Source organism: Henckelia pumila, chromosome 2 (genome assembly GCF_033568475.1).
Source record: "Henckelia pumila isolate YLH828 chromosome 2, ASM3356847v2, whole genome shotgun sequence".
Taxonomy (NCBI): Eukaryota; Viridiplantae; Streptophyta; class Magnoliopsida; order Lamiales; family Gesneriaceae; genus Henckelia; species Henckelia pumila.
In genome coordinates, this window is record NC_133121.1 from 156,101,634 (window position 1) to 156,126,144 (window position 24,511).

The window sequence follows — 24,511 nt, forward strand, 5'->3', positions numbered from 1 at the left end:
GTGAAGGATCACAAAACCAATGATAGTCTAAATCTGCTATTTATTTAGCAAGTGCATAGTACTGTTATAATCTCTTATGAAAAAGTGACTGGCAGTTGCCAAAGCTCCATAATCTAACCAACGTCTTGTTGTCGCATCCAAACCACCATAAAAAATCTGAAGTAGAGTGTAGTTCGAAAAATCATGATAGAGACAGTTGTTTGCCAAATAATTGAATCTCCTCCAAGCAGCAAAGAATGGCTTCGAGTATTGTTGGCCAAACCTTGTGAACACATGTCGATGATCCATCTCCGAGTACCTCACAAGTAAAAAACAATAAAATTAAAATTAAAAATTGAACAAATGCAAGAAGAAAAAAAATGTCTAGTCTCAAGCAAATAATCTATCCTAATATTAACTAAACAGTCACCGACAACGGCGCCAAAAACTTGACGGCTTAAATTCGGTTTAAATAAATTATACTGGCAAGCGTACCAAGTCAAATTATAGTAAGTGGGCAGAGAGTCCAAGTATCGATCTCATAGAGACGGTAGCTAATTCTCAAGATTTAATTATTTAACTTAATCTAGACAAAATAATAAGAAGGTTGCGATGATTTAATAAAAATTCAATTGCTAAAAGAAAATAAGAAATAAACAAGGTGAAAGATGAATTTAATTAAAAAGAGACAACCAAGACACAAGAAGGTACCAAACAAATTATTCAAACAAATGGCAAATCTAGGATCCAGATTTAATCTTAAATCACGGCGAATTCTCTTAATTTATTTAATAGTCTATTTCTAAAACAGTTAAACCTATTAAAATATTGACGGATTAATTTTCATAATTCTAATCAAATTCAAATAAATTATGAATTATGAAAATTCAGTTTTCACCTAAAGCCGCATACTGAAAGTGAATACTGTTTCTAGTCGGTTTAAACATATGTCAATTGGGGTGATCGAAATTAATTCCTAATCTGTCGACTCACAATCAATTAACAAGCAGATATATAATTGATCAGATTATTCACAAGAACAAAATATAAATCCAACAATCAATAATTTTGATAAAATTCTAAAAATCCCAAATTAAAATCCACAATTTCAACATAAAATTGTTCGTCTCAATCTCGCGATCTTGGTTGAAGAAATACTAATCAATAATTAAAAACAATATTCAAACAAAAGTTTAATAATCTAAAGAAGAAAGGAAGAAAAACTCGAATTGAGCATTCTTCAATCTCCAAGCCTCTCGCCTCCTAGCCGCCTCACGTCTCGTTCCTGCGTTAATCCCTCTTCAATCACGTTCGAACTCCCTTTTATATGGCTTTAAATGCCCATGAAATAAAAACCGCAAAATAAGAGTTTTAAATTTCAAATATTCTATTTTCTTATCTGCGCGATATCTCGCTCGAGCGGCAACAAATTGCACTCGAGCGAGAAAATTTATGCTTGCACTCGAGCGAGAAAATTTATGCCAAATTATATTTTTTCACGCTTCTTAGGTCTCCGATTTTTTTTCATCGCGCAGCATTTTTAAAAAATTCATATCTGGAGTTTTAATCGTCGGATCGAGCCAAAATTTGGACAACATCTTGATTTCAAGTGCACCTTCCAATCTCAGGGTTTGGACGGTCCAATATCAGGGTTCGGACGGTCTGAAATCTGTCTATAAATAGAGGGCCGAGGGTTTCATTTCAAGTGCGCATTCCAAAATCCTCTCTCTCGTTCTTAGCTCCTTATAGTAGATTTTAGGGGTTTTTAGGCGTCGTATTGGTAAGCCGAAAGTGGCGGAGCGCTTTGGAGGCATTTGCAGAGCTGTGCTTAAGTTTTGAGGCAATCGTCATCAGAGGGTTGAATACGGACGCATGTATAACTTTGGATCCCTAAGGAAATTAGGGAGGATGAGATAGATTAGTTAAGGCTTTTAGGATATTATAAATGATATGGTAATTATTTCTTATAGACTTGGACTGTGAGTACCTGGACTTCTAGGTTGCTAGGGTGCTCGGGGTTTCTACTTAGAGATACGGACGTATTATCCGAGATACTAGGTTGAATATACATTTATTGTGTTTGCATGTTTTATGTGACATTTTTATGTGCATTGATATTATGCGGCATGCATGTACACGTTGAGCTTTTTGCCTTGTTTTGCATAGCCTGTAGTTGAGGTCGCTCAGCCCCGTATTTAGTGGATGGTTTCCATGGACTTGGAACCGATTATATCCACAAATTTATGAATAGGAGCCACCTCCTGATGCGACGGCCCAGCGTGCTACATACCATGAGGCCTTGACTGAGCAGTTTTTCTGGATAGGTTTTACAGTACCCTTCATACTGCATATGCATGCATGATATATGTATATTCGTACTTCTGTACTGAGTGTTATGCTCACATTCTAGTGTTTGTGTTGGACACCCTATTCCATGGGGCAGGTCTGAGGTTGAACGGACCCGGAGGCAACGGTCGTTGAGCTGCAGTGGTTGCGTTGTGATCCTTCCTCTGTTCAAGTGCTTAGGGAGGACTTTTTAGTACTTTTTCGATAGGGTTGTATAATATTTAATTTGGCACGGTTGTTCTGCCTGTGTATGTTGTATTTGGACTTTAAGTTTCAGCTGGATTTATCTAATTTCTGTTTTAAGTTATAATTACATGCTTAATCTCTGATTAGTTAGTGATTCTGGGTTAGGTCACTACATTTATTGGTAATATATCATGCATTGAATTTGGGGACATAGTAAATCAATTTTGAGGTTTATAAGTTCTGACAATTTTTCCAGATGGCTGATCAAGAAGATGAGAGTCATGGAAGCGTCGGTGGTCGCTAGGGAGATAACGAGGGCCGAGAACCACGGCAGAGGCATCATCGTCATAGAGAAGGCGGAGAGAGATTTGATTTGCACAGGTTTGTGCAGATGGCCCTGAAGCCTTTGGAGGGAGGTGAGACTCCGGTCGAGGATGAAAACTAGTTGGAGGAAATGGAAACCTGCTTTGAAGTGTACCATTGCACCGATGAGCAGAAGATGAAGGTAGTGAAATACGTTCTCCATGGGAATTCCCTTAAGTGGTGGAAATCTACTTCCACGCCGATCATCACTACAAGAGGCCTAGTTACTTGGAAAGAATTCCGTGCAGCATTCCAGGAATTATACGGTGGAAATCTACTTCCAACAGCTCGGAAGCCAAGTACGACCTTTTTCGGAAAGGACTCAATCCGGAGATCTACTCGCTAGCATCCATCAACGACGATCCGACGTCGTATGAAGTATTGGTGAACTGTTGTCGTCATGCGGAGAATAATCTCAAGAGGAACTGTAGTTTTTCTTCCTCTTTCCGACCAGAAAATTCTTTGGGACCCAAGGCACCATCCTTCAAGAAGCAGGGCGTATCTTCTTTTTCTTTTGGCTCCGGTTCAGGGGGTGTCTATCACTTTGGGAAGAAGGGGCATGGACCGTGTGCTTCTTGTGGAGGTCGTCACCCGACGGAAAAATGTCGCAAGTCAGGAGCTAGTTTCCAATGTGGCAAGATTGGTCATATGAAGAGAGATTGTCCACAGGTGACCGGAGGATCAGCTTCTGGATCGGGTTCTCATCCTTCCATTCCGCGGAGGCCATAGGGACAGTCTATTGGGAGCACCAATCAGAGATCACGTGTACCCGGACAGGTGTTTGCGCTGAGTCGGGGTCATATTCAGCAGGAGAATGAGGATGTTATAGCAGGTACAATTCTTTTATGCGGCATTCCTGCATTTGTTCTCATCGACACAGGTGCATCACATTCTTTCATATCAGCAAGATTTGCTAAGAGATATAGGTTTCCGTACATACCTCTAGACTTAGTGTTGTCTGTGTCTATCCCGACTGGCCATTCAAATTTGGCCACGCGTTTAGTTTTGGGGTGTACATTAGAGTTTAAGGGCTTTGAGATATTAGCAAACCTTATTATATTAGCAATGGAGTGTTTTGACTATATTTTGGGTATTGATGTTCTGACCTCTTATAGAGCTACAGTGGATTGTTATAAAAAGATTGTCCAGTTTTGTTCGGTTGGGGGAGTGAGGGAGTGCGACCCCTTATGCATCTGGTCTCAGAGTTGAGGATCGGTCAGGCTTTAGAGGCAATTTGAGAAGACTACCTTATCCATGTGATTGATAAGTCTATATGTAGCAGGCCTATAGAGGAGTTACCCATAGTTTGTGAGTATCCGGATGTCTTTCCAAACGAGATTCCAGGATTTCCTTCTATCCGAGAGGTTGAGTTCGGGATTGAACTTGTACCAAGGACTGCACCAATTTCTCAAGTGCCTTATTGTCTAGCTCCAGCAGAAATGAAAGAGTTGCAACAGCAGTTGCAAGATTTGTTGGATAAGGGATATATCCGACCGAGCTTATCACCTTGGGGAGAACCAGTTCTTTTCGTCAAGAATAAAGATGGTTCAATGCGTCTCTGCGTCGAATATAAACAATTGAACCGTGCAATGGTTAAGAACAAATATCCTTTACCACGGATTGATGATTTGTTTGATCAGCTTCAGGGTACTTCCGTGTACTCCAAGATTGATTTGCGGTCAGGGTATCATCAGTTTCGTGTTCGAGATGCGGATATCTCGAAGACAGCATTTCATACCCGTTATGGTCACTATGAGTTTTTAGTTATGCCTTTTGGATTAATGAATGCGCCTACGGTGTTAATGGATTTGATGAACAGGGTATTCCGCTATTACCTAGACAAGTTTGTCGTTGTCTTCATTGACGACATTTTGGTCTATTCGCGCAGTGTTAATGAACATGTGCAACAATTGAGACTTGTACTGCAAATTCTCCGTGAGAAGCAGTTTTATGCGAAGTTTAGCAAGTGTGAGTTTTGGATTGACCGAGTGATATTCCTTGGTCATGTTATCTCTCGAGAATGAGTATCAGTCGATCCAAGTAAGACTGAAGCTATTTTGAATTTGTCGCGTCCTACTGCAGCTTCAGAGATTCGTAGCTTTTTGGGATTGGAAGGGTACGATCGGCGATTTATCGAGAATTTCTTGCGAATTGCTAGACCATTGACAAATCTGACAAGGAAAGATGTTCCTTTTTCTGGTCAAGCGAGTGCGAGCAGAGCTTCGACGAGTTGAAAAGCCGACTGACTACTGCACTTGTTCTTGCATTGCCATCAGGATCCGAGGGTTATGTGATTTTCACTGATGCATCTCTTCAAGGGTCAGACTGTGTGTTGACACAGAATGGGCATGTGATTTCCTATGCTTCTAGAAAATTAAAGACCCACGAAGAGAACTACCCAGTGCACGATTTGGAGCTTGCAGCAATCGTGTTTGCACTGAAGATTTGGCGCCATTACTTGTATGACAAGAGGTTCGAGATCTTTTCGGACCACAAGAGTTTGAAATAATTGTTCACTCAGGCGGAGCTGAACATGAGACAGTGTCGATGGCTAGATATTCTCAAAGACTACGATTGTGAGATCAAGTATCATCCTGGTACTTCTAACCCAGTGGCAGACGCACTTAGCCGGAAAGTGAGTATCAGTGCTCTTAGTATCAGTTCCAGGCTAGCACCATTCGAGAATGTTGTTCTTTAGGGTTTATGTTTTGGCATAATAAGGGACATCAGGGAATCCGAGTCTTCTCAGTGTGAACCGAGCCATCTTTGTTTGATCGAATTCGAGAAGTGCAGTTTTTTGATACGAAGACGCATAAATTAGCAAGACTTGCTCAGGGAGACAACACATCTGGTTTTCATTTTCAGACAGATGGATTATTGTGCTTGTCTGGCAGAGTCATAGTACCTGATGACTCAGCCTTGCAAGATGAAGTTTTTTTTTCAGGCATATCGTAGTAGATTCGCAATACACCCGAGAAGTGCCAAGATGTATAAGAATCTACGTACTAGGATTTGGTGGAAAGGTATGAAGCACATTGTATACCAGTTTGTCTCTCGTTGCCTTATTTCTCAACAGGTTAAGGCAGAGCATCGAAGACCAGGTGGTCTGATGCATAGTTTGGAGATTCCGGAATGGAAGTGGGTGCACGTGACGATGGATTTTGTCACCCACTTGCTGATGACGTCCAGACAGTGTGATGCTATATGGGTGGTGTGGACAGGTTGTCCAAATCTGCTCATTTTCTTCTGTACAATCGTGAGTACAGTTTTGATTGCATGGCAAGGTTGTACATTCGGGAGATCATGCGTTTGTATGGAGTACTGTTGAGCATTGTCAGTGATAGGGATCCGAGGTTCACCTAACGATTTTGGGGAAGTTTTCAGCGAGCCTTGGGTACTACTTTGAGTCTCAGCATAGCGTATCATCCAGAGACTGACAGTCAGTCTGAGAGGACCATTCAGACATTAGAGGATATGCTGAGATCTTCCGTGATGGATTTTGGATTATCATGGCAGGATCACTTGCCGATGATAGAGTTTGCGTATAACAATAGCCACCATCTCAGTATTGGCATGGCACCGTTTGAGGCTCTTTATGGTCGTCGTTTCCAAACACCCTTATTTTGGGATGAAGTAGGGGAAAGACAAGTGGAGGGACCAGAGTTGGTTCAGAAAATGGTGGATAAAGTTGAACTGATCAAGAGGAGAATCAAAACTGCACAAGATAAACAAGTCATTTAAGCCAACAAAAAACACAGACCTTTGCATTTTGAGACCGGGGAGCACGTATTCTTGAGAGTTTTACCTTTTCGGAAGGTGATGAGGTTCGGTCTCAATGGAAAGCTAGCTTCGAGGTTCATCGGTCCGTTCGAGATTTTGGAAAAGGTCGGAGACGTGGCCTATATTTTGGCGCTACTGTCGTATCTATCTGGTATCCATAATGTGTTCCACGTGTCGCTACTTCGTCAGTACGTGGCAGATGAGTCCCATATTCTACATATGAAGGAATTTTAGTTGGAGCCTGATTTGTCCTACGTGGAGAAACCACTCAGAATTCTTGACAAGAAGGACAAAGTGCTTTGCAATAAATGCATTCCTCTGGTCATGGTTCAGTGGCAACGACAGGGTACCGAAGAGGCTACTTGGGAGCTTGAGAGTCGTATGCGTTCTGAACATCCAGAGTTGTTTTGATTGTATCTTATTTTCCGCAGTTAAGTTGTAATTGGAACTACAGTATTTTAATAAGATATTTCAGTTTATTTCTGTATCTTAATCTTGATTTAGAGGACGAAATCTCTTAAGTAGGGTAGAATTTAGTAGCCCATCTCCAATATAAGTTAATCAAGTGTATAATGATGATTAACTGGATAAAACAGATTTTAAGGATCAAAGTAGGTCTCGGAAAGGGTTCTGGCCACGGGAAGTTCGGATGGTCCGAACCAGGTTCGGACACTCCGAACAAGTTCGAAGGATGGTTCGGAGGCTCTGTGAGGATCGGAAACTTCGAAGGGGTTTCGAACGGTCCGATCTCATCCGGATAAGTGGATGAGGATTTGATTTGACAGGAGGCTAAGATCGGACGGTCCGATCATATTTTGTCAACAGTGATGTCACAAGCCAGGACACATGTTTGGCCATGGTTGTTGGGTGAGTTCGGACGGTTCGATCTCAAGGTTCGGAGGGTCCGAACTCTATCTATAAATAGAGAGCCGAGAGCTTCATTTCAAGTGCACCTTCCAAAATCCTCTCTCTCGTTATTAGCTCCTTATAGTAGATTTTAAGGGTTTTTAGGCATCGCATTGGTAAGCCGGAAGTTGCGGAGCGCTTCGAGGCGTTCCCGGAGCTGTGCCTTAGTTTTGAGGCAATCATCATCAGAGGGATGACTATGAACGCAGGTATGACTTTGGATCCCTAAGGAGATTAGGGAGTATGAGATAGCTTAGTTAAGGCTTTTAAGATATTATAAGTGATATGGTAATTATTGCTTATAGGCTTGGACTGTGAGTACCTGGACTGCTAGGTTGCTAGGATGCTCGGGGTTTCTACTTCGAGGTACGGACGTATTATCCGAGATACCAGGTTTAATATGCATGTATTGTGTTTGCATGTTTTATGTGACATTATTATGTGCATTGATATTATTCGGAATGCATGTACACGTTGAGCTTTAATTATTCCTTGTTTTGCATATCCAGTAGTTGCGGTCGCTCATCCCTGTATTTAGTGGATGGTTTTCATGGACTTGGAACCGGTTATATCCACGGGTTTATGGTATGGAAGCCACCTCCGGATGCGACGGCCCAGCGTACTACATACCATGGCGCCTTGACTGAGCAGTTTTTCCTGGATAGGTTTTCCAGTACCCTTCATACTTCATGTGCATGCATGATATATGTATATTTGTACTTCTGTACTGAGCGTTATGCTCACGTCCAAGTGTTTGTGTTGGACACCCTATTTCATAGGGCAGTTCTAAGGTTGGACGGACCCGGAGGCAGCGGTCGTTGAGCTGCAGTGGTTGCCTGGAGAGCTTTCCTCTGTTCAGGTGCTTATGGAGGACTTTTTAGTACTTTTTCGATGGGGTTGTATAATATTTAATTTGGCCTGGTTGTTCTGCCGGTGTATGTTGTATTTGTACTTTAAGTTTCTGCTAAATTTATCTAATTTCCGTTTTAAGTTATAATTGCATGCTTAATCTCTGATTAGTTAGTGATTCTGGGTTGTTTCACTACACTTACTTTCTCGCAATATCAGTCTACCTCAAGATTTCATAGTTTACTTAGAAAAACTAATCAAGAAATCGAACTCGAAGCACACATTGACATATTCGAATCTGATCATTGAAGGGTAACTTTGTGCTAGTTTAATCGAGTTGTAAACACTTTTTAATAGATTCAGTCCAAGACTGTCTTATTATTGAGTTACTAGGAGTTCTAAGATAGGTAGTGGTATAAGCCTTAGTCTTGGATTGAGATTTCGCAAAGAGTTGTATAGTTAGTCTTCTACTGGAAACCTTCATGCCAAGAAAGAAGGGGTGACATAGGAGTATTTAATTCTTCGAACATCCAGAAAAAATTGTTCTTGTTGTTCATCTCAGTCTACTATATTTTTCAATCTAGCATTTCATTTCAATACTTGGTGTTCAGATGTGTTAGTTGGTTCCACACAATATATTTGTTTGTCCATTAACATCGACAACTAAGAAGGAGAGAATTCAGTTGTCAAACTAATTGAATTCAAGTTTTCGTTGAAGAAATTTTTGTGGTCTATTCAACCCCTATTACTTAATCGATCCTATCACTTGAATTTTCGAAAATAATACATATTGTTGCAAGAAGGATTTTTGAAATTCTCTCTCACTCTTGCAATAGATTTCGGTCGGCCCTAATTGATAGGGTTTTGAGTCCACTAGTTCGTTCAATCTCAACAACAAATTTTTTATTTTTCTCTCTAGTACGAATTGGAAGAGGAATAGACAATCCAGTTGTTGACTTAATTGAGATTGAAGAAAATACGTTTTTCAGTTGATCGTTTGTAGAGATATACAACAAGAGTTATTTCTGCTAATCTCGAAAGAGTTGCAGTCAAGTGAAATTAATCCACTAAGGGTCCGTTTGATACGTAAAATGAGATTATTAATGGAAAGATTAAAAAAAAGATAAGTAAAATGATATTTTATAATTGTGATAAAATTATTTGTGTTTGGTTGGGTTTTTATTTTTAGGACTAAAACTAGTAACACATTTCATATGACAGAATTACCCCTTCCCCACTATCAAATTTACTTCCACACAGCCTAATCACTTATCCTGCTTCAGTCGCCTCTACCTCACCTTATGAGTTTGCATAGCATCTCTCGAGATCTTCGATTTAAAATCTTAGCGTGATCCCCACCAGACCTATGGAATGGGTGAGTTATAAATATTTTGAGAAATCAATTCAAATCTCAGTCATAAATCTTCGGCAATTTTTTTAAATTTTGAACTTTGTAAACAATTGGGTGGGCAAATATTTTCTTTTGGAGAAGCTTTAAGTAACTCTTTTCGAAGAGGTAAGCGATTAGGGAGACTTACATTTGCGGATTTTTTCAACAAATATTTAAAACGCAAAGTTAAAAAAAAAATTCTCAGGTGAAGGTTAATATTGGAAAGAAGAGTCGTTGTCTTTGTTACTGTATAAATGTGGACTAAGAATTACTTCTTAAAAAAAGGATTCCAATCTGCCGTTTTCACGCATGCACAGTGGAATTTTACCGGGCCCGAGAGATATTCTTTATGCGTTAAAAATCCAGTCAAACGTTGGAATAATAGCTAATCTTGCCTCTATCACCCTTACCAAATAGGGCCTAAAGGTATAATTTCACAAACACCCTGTGAATGTTTAATTTTTTAAATTATACGAGTGTACAAGCTCAAATTGAATCTCAAATAAAAATTATTAAAATGTTTTCTTCGTCTTGAGCAAGAGACAACGGTACTCCAACTGTCCAAGAATATGACGTTAAATGCATAGATAACAATCAAATACAAAGATGATATTTTGAATGTAAACAAAAAATATAATGACCTATTTTATATTATATAATATATATATTTATTACAGAATTGAGTTTGTTAAAATATATATATATATATATATATATTTGAATTTTTTTTCAAGTGTCATTAAAAAAATGATTTTTTTATATTTTTTATTATTTCCGAAGTACGGCCATGTCATTTTCTCTCTTTTTTTTGGATAAAATTAATAAAACGTGAGATTCATTAAATTTTTATAGGGGTATTTCTTCGAAATCTAAATCGTACTAAAAAAGGATTAGCTTATATTTAAGTTTTAATTACATGAAGATTTTTCCTTATAAATTCGAAATTATAAAAATTTATAACTGATATATCGATTTAACGTTAATTAGCTTATAATGTTAGGTTATAAAAAAAAATTACTTAATTATAAGATTAAGAAAGAAAATAATTTACATCTTAAAAACCTCTACGTACGGTGTCGTCGATTGCGAGTACTTATATTTCTTGATCAAATCTACAGTACCACTTTCGATTATTACAATCTGGAGTCAAAGATGACAAACAAACAAACAAAGAATTATGTCATATATCCTCAATAATTGCACCAAAAATCAATCAAGAATATATATATTGTTGTGAAAAAATAAAAATTTATGGTAAAAAGTAAATACTCTAAAAACTTAAAATATATCAAACTCTACACTTTATAATATTTTTCTCTCAACTCAATTGTATTTTTCATCACAAATGAAGACCTATTTATAAATCCACATTTGAGATTAATCCAAAAATAAATACATCATCATCTACATCATCACACACTAATTTTTCACATTTTACAACTCAATATTCAACATTCAACATTCAATATTCAATATTCAACATAATAATAATAATAATAATAATATATTTTTCAACACTCCCCCTTATGATGATAATCGTGATATGATGACTGTCTTCATTACGTGTTTTATACTGCCTCGTTAAAAACCTTACTAGGAAAAAACCAGTGGGATAAAAACCATAGTAAGGAAAAAAGAGTGCAGCCACGTAAAGTCCCCCTCATGTTAACATGAGTGATTCTTCACATATTCCGTAGATTGCGCATCCCAATGTTGTATATATTCTTTCTGAATATCGTCGTGGGAAGTGCTTTTGTGAAGAGATCTGATGAGTTCTCACTTGATTGAATGTAACAGATATCAATATCTTTATTCTTCTCAAGCTCTTGAGTGTAGGCAAAGAATTTTTGGGGGATATGTTTGGTTCTGTCACTTTTGATGTATCCTTCTTTCATTTGAGCAATACATGCAGCATTATCTTCATATAGTGTCACAGGCTTCTTGTCTACTGTCAATCCACACGATATTTGAATATGTTTGGTCATTGACTTTAACCATACACATTCACGACTTGCTTCATGTAATGTAATAATCTCAGCGTGATTTGATAAAGTTGTTACGAGTTTTTGTTTCTGTGAACGCCAAGAAATTGCGGTGCCTCCACGAGTAAATACATATCCGGTTTGGGAACGTGCCTTATGTGGATCAGATAAATATCCAGCATCGGCATAACCAATGATACTTTGATTGGTGTCTTTTGAGTACAAAAGTCCCAAATCTGTCGTTCCTCGTAGATAACAAAATATATGTTTAATTCCGTTCCAGTGCCTCTTTGTTGGATATGAACTAAATCTTGCCAATAAATTTACAGCCAAAGATATATCAGGTCTAGTGCAATTTGCAAGATACATAAGGGCACCAATGTCACTTAGATATGGTACTTCTGGACCAAGAATAACTTCATCATCTTCACATGGACGGAATGGATTCTTTTCTATGTTTAATGATCTTACAACCATTGGAGTACTTAATGGATTTGATTTATCCATATTAAAACGTTTAAGGATCTTTTATATATAATTTGTCTGGTGAACAAAAATTCCACATTCTTTTTGTTCGATTTGCAAACCCAAACAATACTTAGTTTTTCCAAGATCCTTCATTTCGAATTCTTCATCCAAGTACATCATAACTTCTTGAATTTCTTTATTCGTTCCAATGATGTTTAAATCATCAACATATATAGCAATAATTACACATCCGGATGTTGTTTTCTTGATGAAAACACAAGGGCATATTGGATCATTTACATATCCCTTTTTCATCAAGTGCTCACTTAGCCTATTATAACACATTCGGTCGGATTGCTTTAACCCATATAATGATCTTTGCAATTTTACAGAATAAAATTCTCTGGGTTTTGAACTTTGTGCTTCAGGCATCTTAAATCCTTCAGGGATTTTCATGTATATATCACTATCAAGTGATCTGTATAAGTAAGCTGTAACAATATCCATAAGACACATTTTCAAATTTTCAGATACTGCCAAACTAATTAAATATCGAAACGTAATTGCATCCATAACAGGAGAATACGTTTCTTCATAATCAATTCCAGGCCTTTGAGAAAAACCTTGTGCAACAAGTCTAGCTTTATATCTGACTATTTCATTTTTCTCATTTCTCTTTCGAATAAAAACTCATTTGTATCCAACAGGTTTTACACCTTCAGGTGTGAGGACTATAGGTCCAAAAACATTACGTTTATTCAGCGAATCCAATTCAACCTGGATGACATCTTTCCATTTTTCCCAATCATGACGAGTTTTACATTCACCAAAGGTCTTTGGTTCATGATCCTCGTTTTCATTTATGATGTCACATGCCACATTATAAGAAAAAATCTCATCAATATCTTTTATATCTTTTCGGTTCCATATTTTTCCAGTATTAATATAATTGATAGAGATTTCACGATTCTCGTCAGTTTGTGGTTCTGACAGAACATTTTCATCATCAGGTGTTTTTTTTGGAACACCATTTTCTATTTTATGATCATCGTGTTTCTCTATGCCTTTTCTTTTCCGAGGATTTTTATCCTTGAAACCGACTGGCCTTCCACGCTTCAAGCGTTTTATGACATCATGAGTGTCTTCAATTTGTTTCTTTGGAATTTCAATTCGAGCAGGGGCATTTACAGCATGTATATATGATTTTGTTACCCCTTTTGTGTCTTCAAATGCATCTGGCATTTGATTTGTAATTCTTTGCAAGTGCACAATTTGTTGTACATCTTTCTCACATTGTTTGGTCCTTGGATCCAAATGTAACAATGATGGTACATACCATGTGATTTTTTTTCGATGTGTTTCTTTTCTCCCCCTAACATTGGGAAGATTTCTTCATTAAAATGACAATCAGCAAAACGTGCTGTAAACACATCACATGTCCGAGGCTCAAGATATCAAATGATTGATGGGCTATCATAACCGATATAAATACCGATTTTTGTTTGAGGACCCATTTTTTATCGTTGAGGTGGTGCAATAGGCACATACACCATACATCCAAAAATTCTCAGATGACAAATATTTGGTTCTTTACCAAATGCAAGCTGCAATGGGGAGAATTTATGATATGCACTTGGTCTGATGCGAATTAATGCCGCAGCATGTAAAATTGCATGTTCCCATATAGAAATAGGGAGTTTTGTTCTCATAATCATTGGTCTAGCAATCAGTTGTAGACGTTTAATCAATGATTCAGCTAATCCATTCTGTGTATAAACATGAGCAACAGGATGTTCAACAGTAATTCCTACAATAGTCATTGAAAGTTTGGGAAGTAAATTCTCCAGCATTATCAAGTCTTATTTTTTTGATTGTATAATCGGAAAATTGATTCCGCAATTTTATTATTTGAGCCATTAGTTTTGCAAATGCCACATTCCGAGTTGACAATAAGCATACATATGACCATCTGCTGGAGGCATCGATCAATACCATAAAATATCGAAATGGTCCACATGGTGGATGAATTGGCCCACAAATATCACCCTGAATACGTTCAAGAAATATGGGTGATTCTGTTTGGATTTTAGCTGGTGATAGTCTTATAATAAGTTTTCCAAGATAACATGATTTACATTGAAACTTATTATTCTGAAAGATCTTCTGGTCTTTCAATGGATGACCATGCGTATTTTCAATAATTCTTCGCATCATTATTGAACCAGGATGTCCCAATCAATCATGCCAATTGATTAATATTGAAGAACTATTAACCACCATATTTGATTCGATTGGCCTTATATGTGTATAATGCAATCCAGTAGGGAGCATTGATAATTTTTCAACCACATATTTCTTTCCTGATTTATATGTGGTAAGACACATATATTTCTGATTTCCATTAGTTATCGTCTCAGTATCATATCCATGAGAATATATGTCATTAAAACTCAACAAATTTCTTTTCGATTGTGGTGAATATAAAGCATCATTTATCAAAAATTTTGTACCATTAGGTAACAAAAAATGTGCTTTTCCACAACCTTCAATCAAGTCTACAGGACCTGATATTGTATTCACCATTGTTTTTGTTGGTTTTATTTTCAAGAAATATCTTTCATCTCGCAGAATAGTGTGCGTTGTACAACTATCCGATATGCAAATTTCCATGATATTATTTCCATGTTTGCTCATAGCATTTTCCATATCAAACTTCATAAAAATGCAATAAAGAAAAATTAAGTACAATACAAATGCAAAATATAACATGCTATATAATACAAGAATGCATAAAAATACAAATTTGTTACAATCTAATCCCACCAATCTTTTAATCAATGTCTTCGAAATCATTCAAAAAATCTGCAGCATTGAAACTAGTTGAACCAATTAAATGGTCACTATTTTCAACAAAATTGGTCTCTTTTCCTTTCCCCTTTGTCGATTCTTTATAGAGCTTACATAGGTGCTCAGGGGTTCGACAAATATGTGACCAATATCCTGGAGTGCCACATCTATAACAAACACTCTCAGATATTTTTGAGTGATTTTCATTTTCACTCGTATTTTCATGCTGCCTTTTTGGTGGGTGGTTCGTGACGTTCTTTTGAGATGAGTTATTGAAATAACTATCTCGATTATTTTCATATCCACGGCCACGACCACGACCGCGATAATTTTTACGTCCACGTCCACGCCCACACCCACTTCTTCGACCTCGTCCAAGACCAAATTCTGGTCTATGTCTTTGATTTTGGTTTTCATTTTTCATTACGACATTTGCTTCAGGAAATGCCGTTGATCCAGTGGGTCGGGATTGATGATTTCTTATTAACAATTCGTAGTTCTTTTCCGCCACAAGAAGACATGCAATGAGTTCAGAATATCTCGTAAAATCACGCACTCTATACTGTTGCTGTAGAGTTATATTTGATGTGTGAAAAGTGGAAAATGTTTTCTCAAACATTTCCATCTCTGTGACTTCAAGTCCACAGAATTTTAATTGCGAGACTATTCGATACATCGCAGAATTATAATCATTGACTTTTTTAAAGTCTTGGATTCTCAACGAATTCCATTCATCACGGGCGGTCAGAAGTATCACTTCCCTTATATGCTCAAATCTTTTTTTCAACCCTTTTCATAAAATCATTGAGTCTTTTTCTGTGAGATACTCACATTTCAACTCTTCATCAAGTTGTCGGCGTAAGAAAATCATTGTCTTTGCTTTATTTTGTGAGGTTGATATATTAATTTCTTTGATGGTATCACTTAGACCCAATGACTCAAGATGCATCTCTATATCGAGAGTCCATGACATATAATTCTTTCCAGTGATATCGAGCGCAACGAATTCAATCTTTGCCAAATTTGACATGGTGGTACTAGAAAAATAACAATGCATTTTATTAGTTAATTTCTATTAGTATGATAATACAAAATAATGGAAGGACGAAAATTACAAGTGCGTATATAAATAGATAAAAAATCTGTGGTGGAAAATCGTCGGTGAGTATAAAACTCGTGAGCATGATGATCATAGTCGTTATGAAAAATAGTCTTAGAAAGGTCAAAAACTCCATCTTCTTCTTTTTCGAAAAAAAACCGAGGAGAAAATATTTTGAGAGAAAGAGTGAATTTGGTGTGATTGAAAATGAGTTTGAGTGAACATATTTATAGGGCAAAAATTAGCCGTTTGTGATCGTTGGGGGTAAAGAAAAAAATCGAGTATGTGTTGAATAAAAATTTGTGATAATGATGCAATGCATATAATGATAATCATAATTAAATAATTATGTATATCATATCACATTATTATAAGGTCGGTGTCGTAGACAGCCTTTTATATAATATTGTGAAATTATACTAATATAGTTAGTATAAAGTCAGGTATAATATATCATATCACATTATTATAAGATCGGTGTCATAGACAGCCTTTTATATAATAACATGAAATTATACAAATATGATTATATTGTTTAAAAACCTTAGAGGCTTTTATACTTGTCGTATCCCTTATCGGGAGTGTGGGATGTCGTCTTAACATCCTTCCAGGATTTATAACAAGTTTTTGAAATTCATAACATGATATTATACACAATAAAAATATATAAACAGTAAAAGTGAATATTCTTACTTGTTGATTATTTTTGACTTCTTCTTGTATTTTGGAGCGTCGAAAATTATAGAGAACCTTCGAGCGATCGTGCTGATAACGTGTTGTGAAAAAGTAAAAATTTACGGTAAAAAATAAATACTCCAAAAACTTAAAATATATCAAACTCTACACTTTATAATATTTTTCTCTCAACTCAATTGTATTTTTCATCACAAATTAAAACCTATTTATAGATCCACATTTGAGATTAATCCAAAAATAAATACATCATCATCTACATCATCACACACTAATTTTTCACATTTTACAACTCAATATTCAACATTCAACATTCAATATTCAATATTCAATATTCAACATAATAATAATAATAATAATAATAATAATATATTTTTCAACATATATAATATATATGTGGTTAGTTCAATGAATTCTTAGGCCTAACTTGAATTCCTTCCACAATGAGTCCACTCTTAAACTGATGACCCTTAATCTCCATCAAACTGATGACCACCATTTCTTCATCATCACCAGTACCTTGTCCGTTAAAGAATTGTCCAAGCTCAATCTCCATCCACCCATCGTCCCTCTTCCGGGGTACCCTTTCGTCCCCAGCTTGATCCACTCGTTTCTTCAACATTTCAGCTCGATTTCCATACAACAGCCTTTCAAACTGTTGTTTCTTGCTGTCCGGATCACGTAAATATGCTGTGTTAACGTTGCTTGCGACAGAGATCTCGCACGGGATTGAATCGAGCCCATATGCTCTGTCCGAAATTCTTATGATCAAGTATGCACCGTAGTTGGTGTTGGGGGACAGTGTTTGACTTCTTATTCTGCCCTGGATTTGTAACAAGCTTGCTTTTACAAGCTCTGCCACTTCACAAAACCTATTAGAATATATACATGATATTGTAAGACATATTGATTCATGTGAGTTCATAATAAATAAATAGTACTTTTTTCTATTAAGCAATCATGAATTTCAACCTTGAAAATAGTAATATAAATATATCGCGTGGACGAATGACAAAAAACATAAATATAGATATAGAGTATTATAAAAAGTAACCTTGATTCTGGGATGGATTTCCAGCTCCAAATATTGTCTATTCCATCGCTGAAAATCGAAAGATCTCTGGCTGAAATGATATAACACTTTGTACCACTTGACTTGTCCACCCCAAAAGCCTGCAAACCCAATCAATATAATATCTCAACTCAGATTTCAGAACATGGTAATTAAATATCATCACGTCCATCAAAATTAAACCATGTATATATATATATATTGTACCTTCTTGCCACCATCTACAAGAACATAATCAGATAGAGTCAAGAACAGCTCCTTCTTGGATTGAAAATCCCGAGTAGGACAAGTATTAATTGACGGCAAAATTTGGGCATAATCAGTGGGCAAGAATCTATCCCACACCAGATTTGACTCAGCTGGGGCTCGAAATTGCTTTGAAACAGCCAGCATTTTGCATGAATCTTTGGGTGATGTGAGGGATAGGATTCTGGAAACACAGTCTTCTGGGAGTCTGCTGATACTACTAGAATCACAAGCCATATATATATATATGTATATTATGTTCTTAATTTTTTCCCTTGTAGTTCCAATCAGAATGGAATTAGAAAATTAAGATCTCTCAAGCAAGAAGTATTGTTTTTTTTTTCAAATTTGAACGTGATGTTCCAGTTATTTATAATTATAACGTGGGTCGTTAATGGGGTGCGTGTTACGGTCAAAGATGACCACTGCGTCCACCACCTCTACAATCGTGACAACTATGCGTGTTCCACACATGCATTGCATGTTTATTAATCAGCATATATATATATATATATATATATATTATTACTATTATGTAAGAGACAATTAATTGAACTCTTGGTATGCCAAAAATAAAAAATAAATATTAAAAAAACACACATAATAAATCACTTACCTCCGCTATCTCAATTTTTTTTTTTTTTTTGTAGTTATTTCTCCCATTTTTCCTCTCAAATTTTGTATGTAATATATAGTACATTCATTTTATTTGAAAATTAATAATAATTTATATTTATTTATCTATTTTCAAATTCCAAATTATTTGAAAAAAAACTAATGGAGTAGAAAATACCTAATAGAAGTAATGATACTTTGGTTACCATTCTTAACCCAAAAAATTATTTTTTCTATTATAAATTTATTATATTTTTTAAATTAATAATTTCAGTCAAACACATCGTGTGTGAAAATACGCTAGTATATATCAAATACGAGAGTCCCATGGGTGATTAAAGGCATATATATATATATATATATATATATATAATATATATATATATATATATATATATATATATATATCTTTGAATATAATTAAGAATTTGATTTGATTAAATATTTAACGTTAATAAGAAGTTAATGGATTTGAGCACTTTGGAGCCACTTTGATTGATCGTAACTTGAGATATTGTATTTGTACGTATAACAAAAGAAATTTTTTTTTTTTTTTATTTATAAAACCCAGAAACATATATTTATATATATATATATATACTCGTTTTAAGTAATTGGGAAACGTAAAACGAATAAATAATTATTTACTCGTAACAATATTGGGTGTAAAAGTGGTACGGACTAGTCAAAAGTCTTTCGGTTTTTTTTTTTTTTTTTAATAAGTCAAAGGTATTTATTCATTACGTACGAAGTTGCCAGCTACCTTTAATCTTTTCACAAACGCGTCAATCTCTTTAGTTTTCAGAAAATCTTTTTGTTTTCGTGGAAACTGGAAATACTCTATTTTTGGTCTTCTATATTTATTTGTGATTAGCTTCTCTACATGCTCTATTTTTGTTTTAATCCGTTGTATTTGATTTTTTTGTAATTTTAGTCATTTTTAAATATTCATTTAGTCTTTTTTTTTGTTTTAGGTTTGGTGTTAAAAAGTTTAATAGACAATACTGATATAAGAACTGAACACAAGCTTACTGTAATATATATATATATATATATATATATATATATATATATATATGTAAACTGGACAAACCCAATTGAATAACTAACTGAGTCCATATAATCTAATTAAACTAAAGATTACGCAAAATGGACTAGTTATTCGAACTGAACAATTACCCAAACTAAACAAGATAAATGAACTGGATCATACAATCAAACTGAATTGGAACTCGACTGAGTTATTAAAAGAATATTTTGATCAAGTCATCATTCAGGAATATTCTCGCAAGAACACTCTGTTTACATCGGAGTGTCAGTTGAATATTGGATAAATTTTTCCGTACACAACCACAGAAGATCCAAACGCACTACCAATTGTACGGATGTCAGGAATTATGACGTGGACAACAAAAAAAAAAAAAAGCAACAGCTACTATATTAATTGGAAATAGATCATTTTTTTAAAAATGTGACTGTTATAGTTTCATGTCTATAAATAAAGATCAAGATCAGTATGGAAATCTCCTAGGAATTTTCGCTTATTCGTGAACAATCAAGCTCCCAATCAATCAAGCTAAACTAATCAAAGCACTCAAAACACACTCTATAACGAATATTATTGTAGTGACCCTGCATGGAATCACCTACTAACTGGCAACTAATAGCATGCATTAAACTTAATACAGCAAAATACTTAACAGAGTAAAAACGTGCGGAAATATAATCCATAATTTACATATCAGCTTAGTAATATAATCCAGGCTTAAATCTGTAGTGATACAACCATATCGAAATTCTTAAAAGTAAACATTATACAGCTAATAAATCGTGCTGTATAAAAACTTTCAAAGCTCCTGCTCCCTAGTCCTGCCTTGAACTACCAGCTCCGTCCATCCTGCGACCTGCCCCATGGAATAGGGTGTCCAAGATAACAACTAGGACGTGAGCGCTACGCCCAGTACATAGACATGAGTAAACATATGTATATAATGCATGCAACATGATGACTGGTACAGGGTCATCTGAAAAGTCATGCTCAGAACCGGCGTCATATGAGTGCTGCCACCGCACGGATCAACCTCTGGGTGCAACCACACTCGTCTAGTACACCAGAGTAGACAGACATAAATGCCCCCGCCGTCGCGGTACTCTCAGTGACAGACTATCGAGTATAGAGCTGAGCGGCTCTATAGTCAGGTATAACAAGGTATAGGCTCAACGTGTATATGCACATGACATATGAGTATAGAAAACGGTAAATCATACATCATGCCATATAATAATGCCAAATAAATGCAACATATAAACATGTATACTCGCTGAAAATCTCAGTCAATGTGTACGTACCTCTAGGCTAGTTCAAGTATAATAGATCCTAGGTTCCAAGCCTATATTCAAAAGTTCACCGTATCACTACATAAATTCTATAAGCCTTAACTAAGCTAATAAGTACTCCCAAAACTTAAATAGATTCCCGGACCATACCTTCGTCCGTAGTTAGTCCTTTGGAGTCGCTAGTCCCGGATGACTATAACCACACCTTGGTTATTCCAGAACCTCTATTATAACCGATAGGGCCCTCAAGTGTATATCTCACACTATATAACTGAAGAAGGAAACTCGGGAATTCGTAATTGAAAATGAACTCTGAACGGCCCTTTTTATAGCCAAATTTCTCGGCCAGGATCGGAACTTCCGATTTCGGGATCGGAGCTTCCGATCCAGCTCATTGCGTGCATGTCTGCCACGCCAGGATCGGAACTTACTATCCGGCCAAAATGAAAAAGCCCAAATTTTACTTCTGAAGTCCAATAACACTCCAAAATTGGTTAAATACCAACCCTTAATCATGTTTAACATATTATTATCTTAAAATGGTATCTGGGTTACTACAATTATCTAATCATTTGAGGATCAATTTTTGCTAATATTTCTAATTGTAAACTATTGTATTTGAATCAGTTTGTGTATTGTATTCTATCAGTTGAGTGTTGTAACGTCTCTGGTGTTACTAACATGCTTGCTCATAAAATAAATGTGGAAAAATAAAAAAATTTCAAAAAATACTTTCATTTATTTGTCAAATGTGTCGTCCTCACGACATAAAATAACATATTTATAACTCAACTCCAAATAAAAAACTTCTATCGCGAAAATGAAACTACTAACATGAAAAATTGAATCAAAAGAAAATGTATAAAACATCGATGAATCAAACATGCAAAACTTAATGGACAGCATGATACGAAACTCCTCGTTTCCTTGGCTACTCCACCTCTTGTTCAATATCAAGATCAATAACAGTATCTTTCTCATCTACACCATCCAAACATAGTGTGTCTAAAGACTCCACAAGAAAATCCAAGTAATAACAAATACATAAAAAATCATAAGATATACATAAGACGTGCTCATAGCATAAGGATAAAACATTCTTTTCTTTGGGTGATGAAATACCTGCAAATGTAGTAACCATTATAGAATATTCATTGATTTCCATTATCATGTAAATGGTTGCACAACCTAAGTATATAATTTGGTACAGTCCATGTTAGCCGAAGCCAATATGCATACAATCACATACTAGCCGGTGCCAATATGCACATATTTTGTTCTTGGTTTAGAAAGACCCTCTCCGGAGCTCATTTCCGGACACCAGTCTCGTACTGTCACCACAAGTGTACATAAATATCAAAATAACATTTTCATGCTCATCATATTATTATCATACACATCATGCTCATAAAACTTAATGCTTGAAAAGGAAAACATTCATACTATTTAGAAAGAAGGTAAACATGTCGTTTAACTTTCTATAAAAGTTCATGTATTTAAAATAACTTTCATGGAAAGAAATACTTAGACCATCATGCATTTGTTGGATCTTGGTTCCCTCGTACCTAAAAACGCAGCAGAAGTTTAAAATTTTTTATGTAAAAACCGAGCACTTGTGTAGCATTAGATTGATGATGGCTCCAACCAAATTGTGAAAAACTTAGCTCTTGAAAAGATAACACTATCTACAAGCTTTCAAGAGCACACCTTGCTCAAAATAGAACAAGCTTCAAGAGCACATCTTGCTCAAAATGGAACAAGCTTCCAAGAGCATACCTTGCTAAAAAAATGGACTCCTTTTTCAAATTAGGTCCACGATTAGTCAAACTAGATCCACCTTAAATATGCACTAGAATATTTAAAGCATTTTTCATTGAGAATTCCTTTGCCTTTTTTCACATAAGATGAAAGACAAAAATTGAGGAGAAAGTAGAAGAGGGGTTCGGCCATATGGGAGAATAAAAATGGAGTGACAAGGTTGCTTGTATTGGTACCTAAAAATTGTTATGAAAAAAATTAAAGCATGAATAGAAAAAGTTAAAGCAGACATAGAAAATTATACATCTTATCTTTTAACTCTTCAGATCTTCTTTCTCATGTATTGTATGGATTTTTATGTCAAACATATACATACATGACTCATGAATTTACATTTAATTAATTATCAAACTTAAACCTATTTAAGCTCAATCAATTAATTAAATTCAACTTGAACTTATTCAATCCCACTAGTAGAATAATTATTTAACATTATTTCCATTTGAGCTCTAAAAAACCTAATAGTGTTTAATTAATCTAACACTTGAATTAATTTAATTATTTGGACTCTACAAGGTCCACTAGTGCTTAATTAATTCAAAATTTTAATTCAACTCTTGAATTAATTTAATTAAGTTTATAATAATAGTTTTGAAAATCACCATTTTCAAAAACTAATAATTTATTCAAGTAAACTTTTAATCTTGGAACACTTTCACAAATTAAAAATCACTTTTACTTTTATTCTCCTTTAGAAGTCATACTTCTAATTTATCTCACTTATAAACTTCTTTATAAGTCATTCAACTCATTGAACTAATTTTATTCTCAACGGGATCTAGAAAGCCAGTACTTGTATGACCCTCAATGGTTCAATGATGCAACTAGCAGTGGGTTCACATCTTCATGTGATTCGGGATCAACAAGTCCCTATATGAGCTTATCCTATATAGCTCCATTCTTATCTATCAACTCTTTTGTCCTTGATAATAAGAACGTCAGAAAAATCAAGTCTGATGGTACCCAACCAGTCATGCAAAACTTCTAGCAGCATCACTTACATGACTCCTTAAGTATTAAATGATAGTGCCTACAAGAACCATTCAATTATGTTTAGCGTACATTACGGTCCCTTCAACTCATATATCCCAATCGATTCTACAAGCATTGTTTTATCGAGAGTTGTCAAAGAATTTATAACTATGTGTCATGTTGTAGTTTCATTGAAGGTGTAATTCAAGAAAATACTTTCTTAATTACCACCTACTCTGATCAGAGATTCAAACTACATATTCATGAGATCACACGGGTTTTCTATACCCGAAGGTAAGCGGTGAATCCCCGACTAAAATGCATCGAATCCTATATAATTCGACACAACACCCAACCTTGCCACCTGATGACCCCAGTTGAGTCGGTAAACAAGTCAAAGTGAAACGCTAGCACATAGAGTCTCCATGTTGTCCCGAATCATAAGGACTAATGGTGTACAACCATAAATTTGGACCTTTACACTTGATAAGTGAGAACTACTTGTAAATTACTTTAAGGAGGGTTGTTCAGTGCACTCTACGAGAATCACCTATTTGCATGCT

General features: G+C 35.6%; 1 protein-coding gene across 1 annotated transcript; it reads right to left on the bottom strand.

Annotated features, from left to right (window-relative positions):
* Positions 1–17,228: 17,228 nt before the first annotated feature.
* Positions 17,229–18,532, bottom strand: LOC140884007 (F-box protein PP2-B15). The gene is made up of 3 exons (XM_073290667.1): positions 18,168–18,532; positions 17,943–18,061; positions 17,229–17,760 (listed from the first exon to the last, which is right to left on the bottom strand). Exons 1-3 carry the CDS (start codon positions 18,441–18,443, stop codon positions 17,289–17,291), a joined length of 867 nt encoding a protein of 288 aa, XP_073146768.1. The 5' UTR covers positions 18,444–18,532; the 3' UTR covers positions 17,229–17,288.
* Between the last annotated feature and the right edge of the window lie 5,979 nt (positions 18,533–24,511).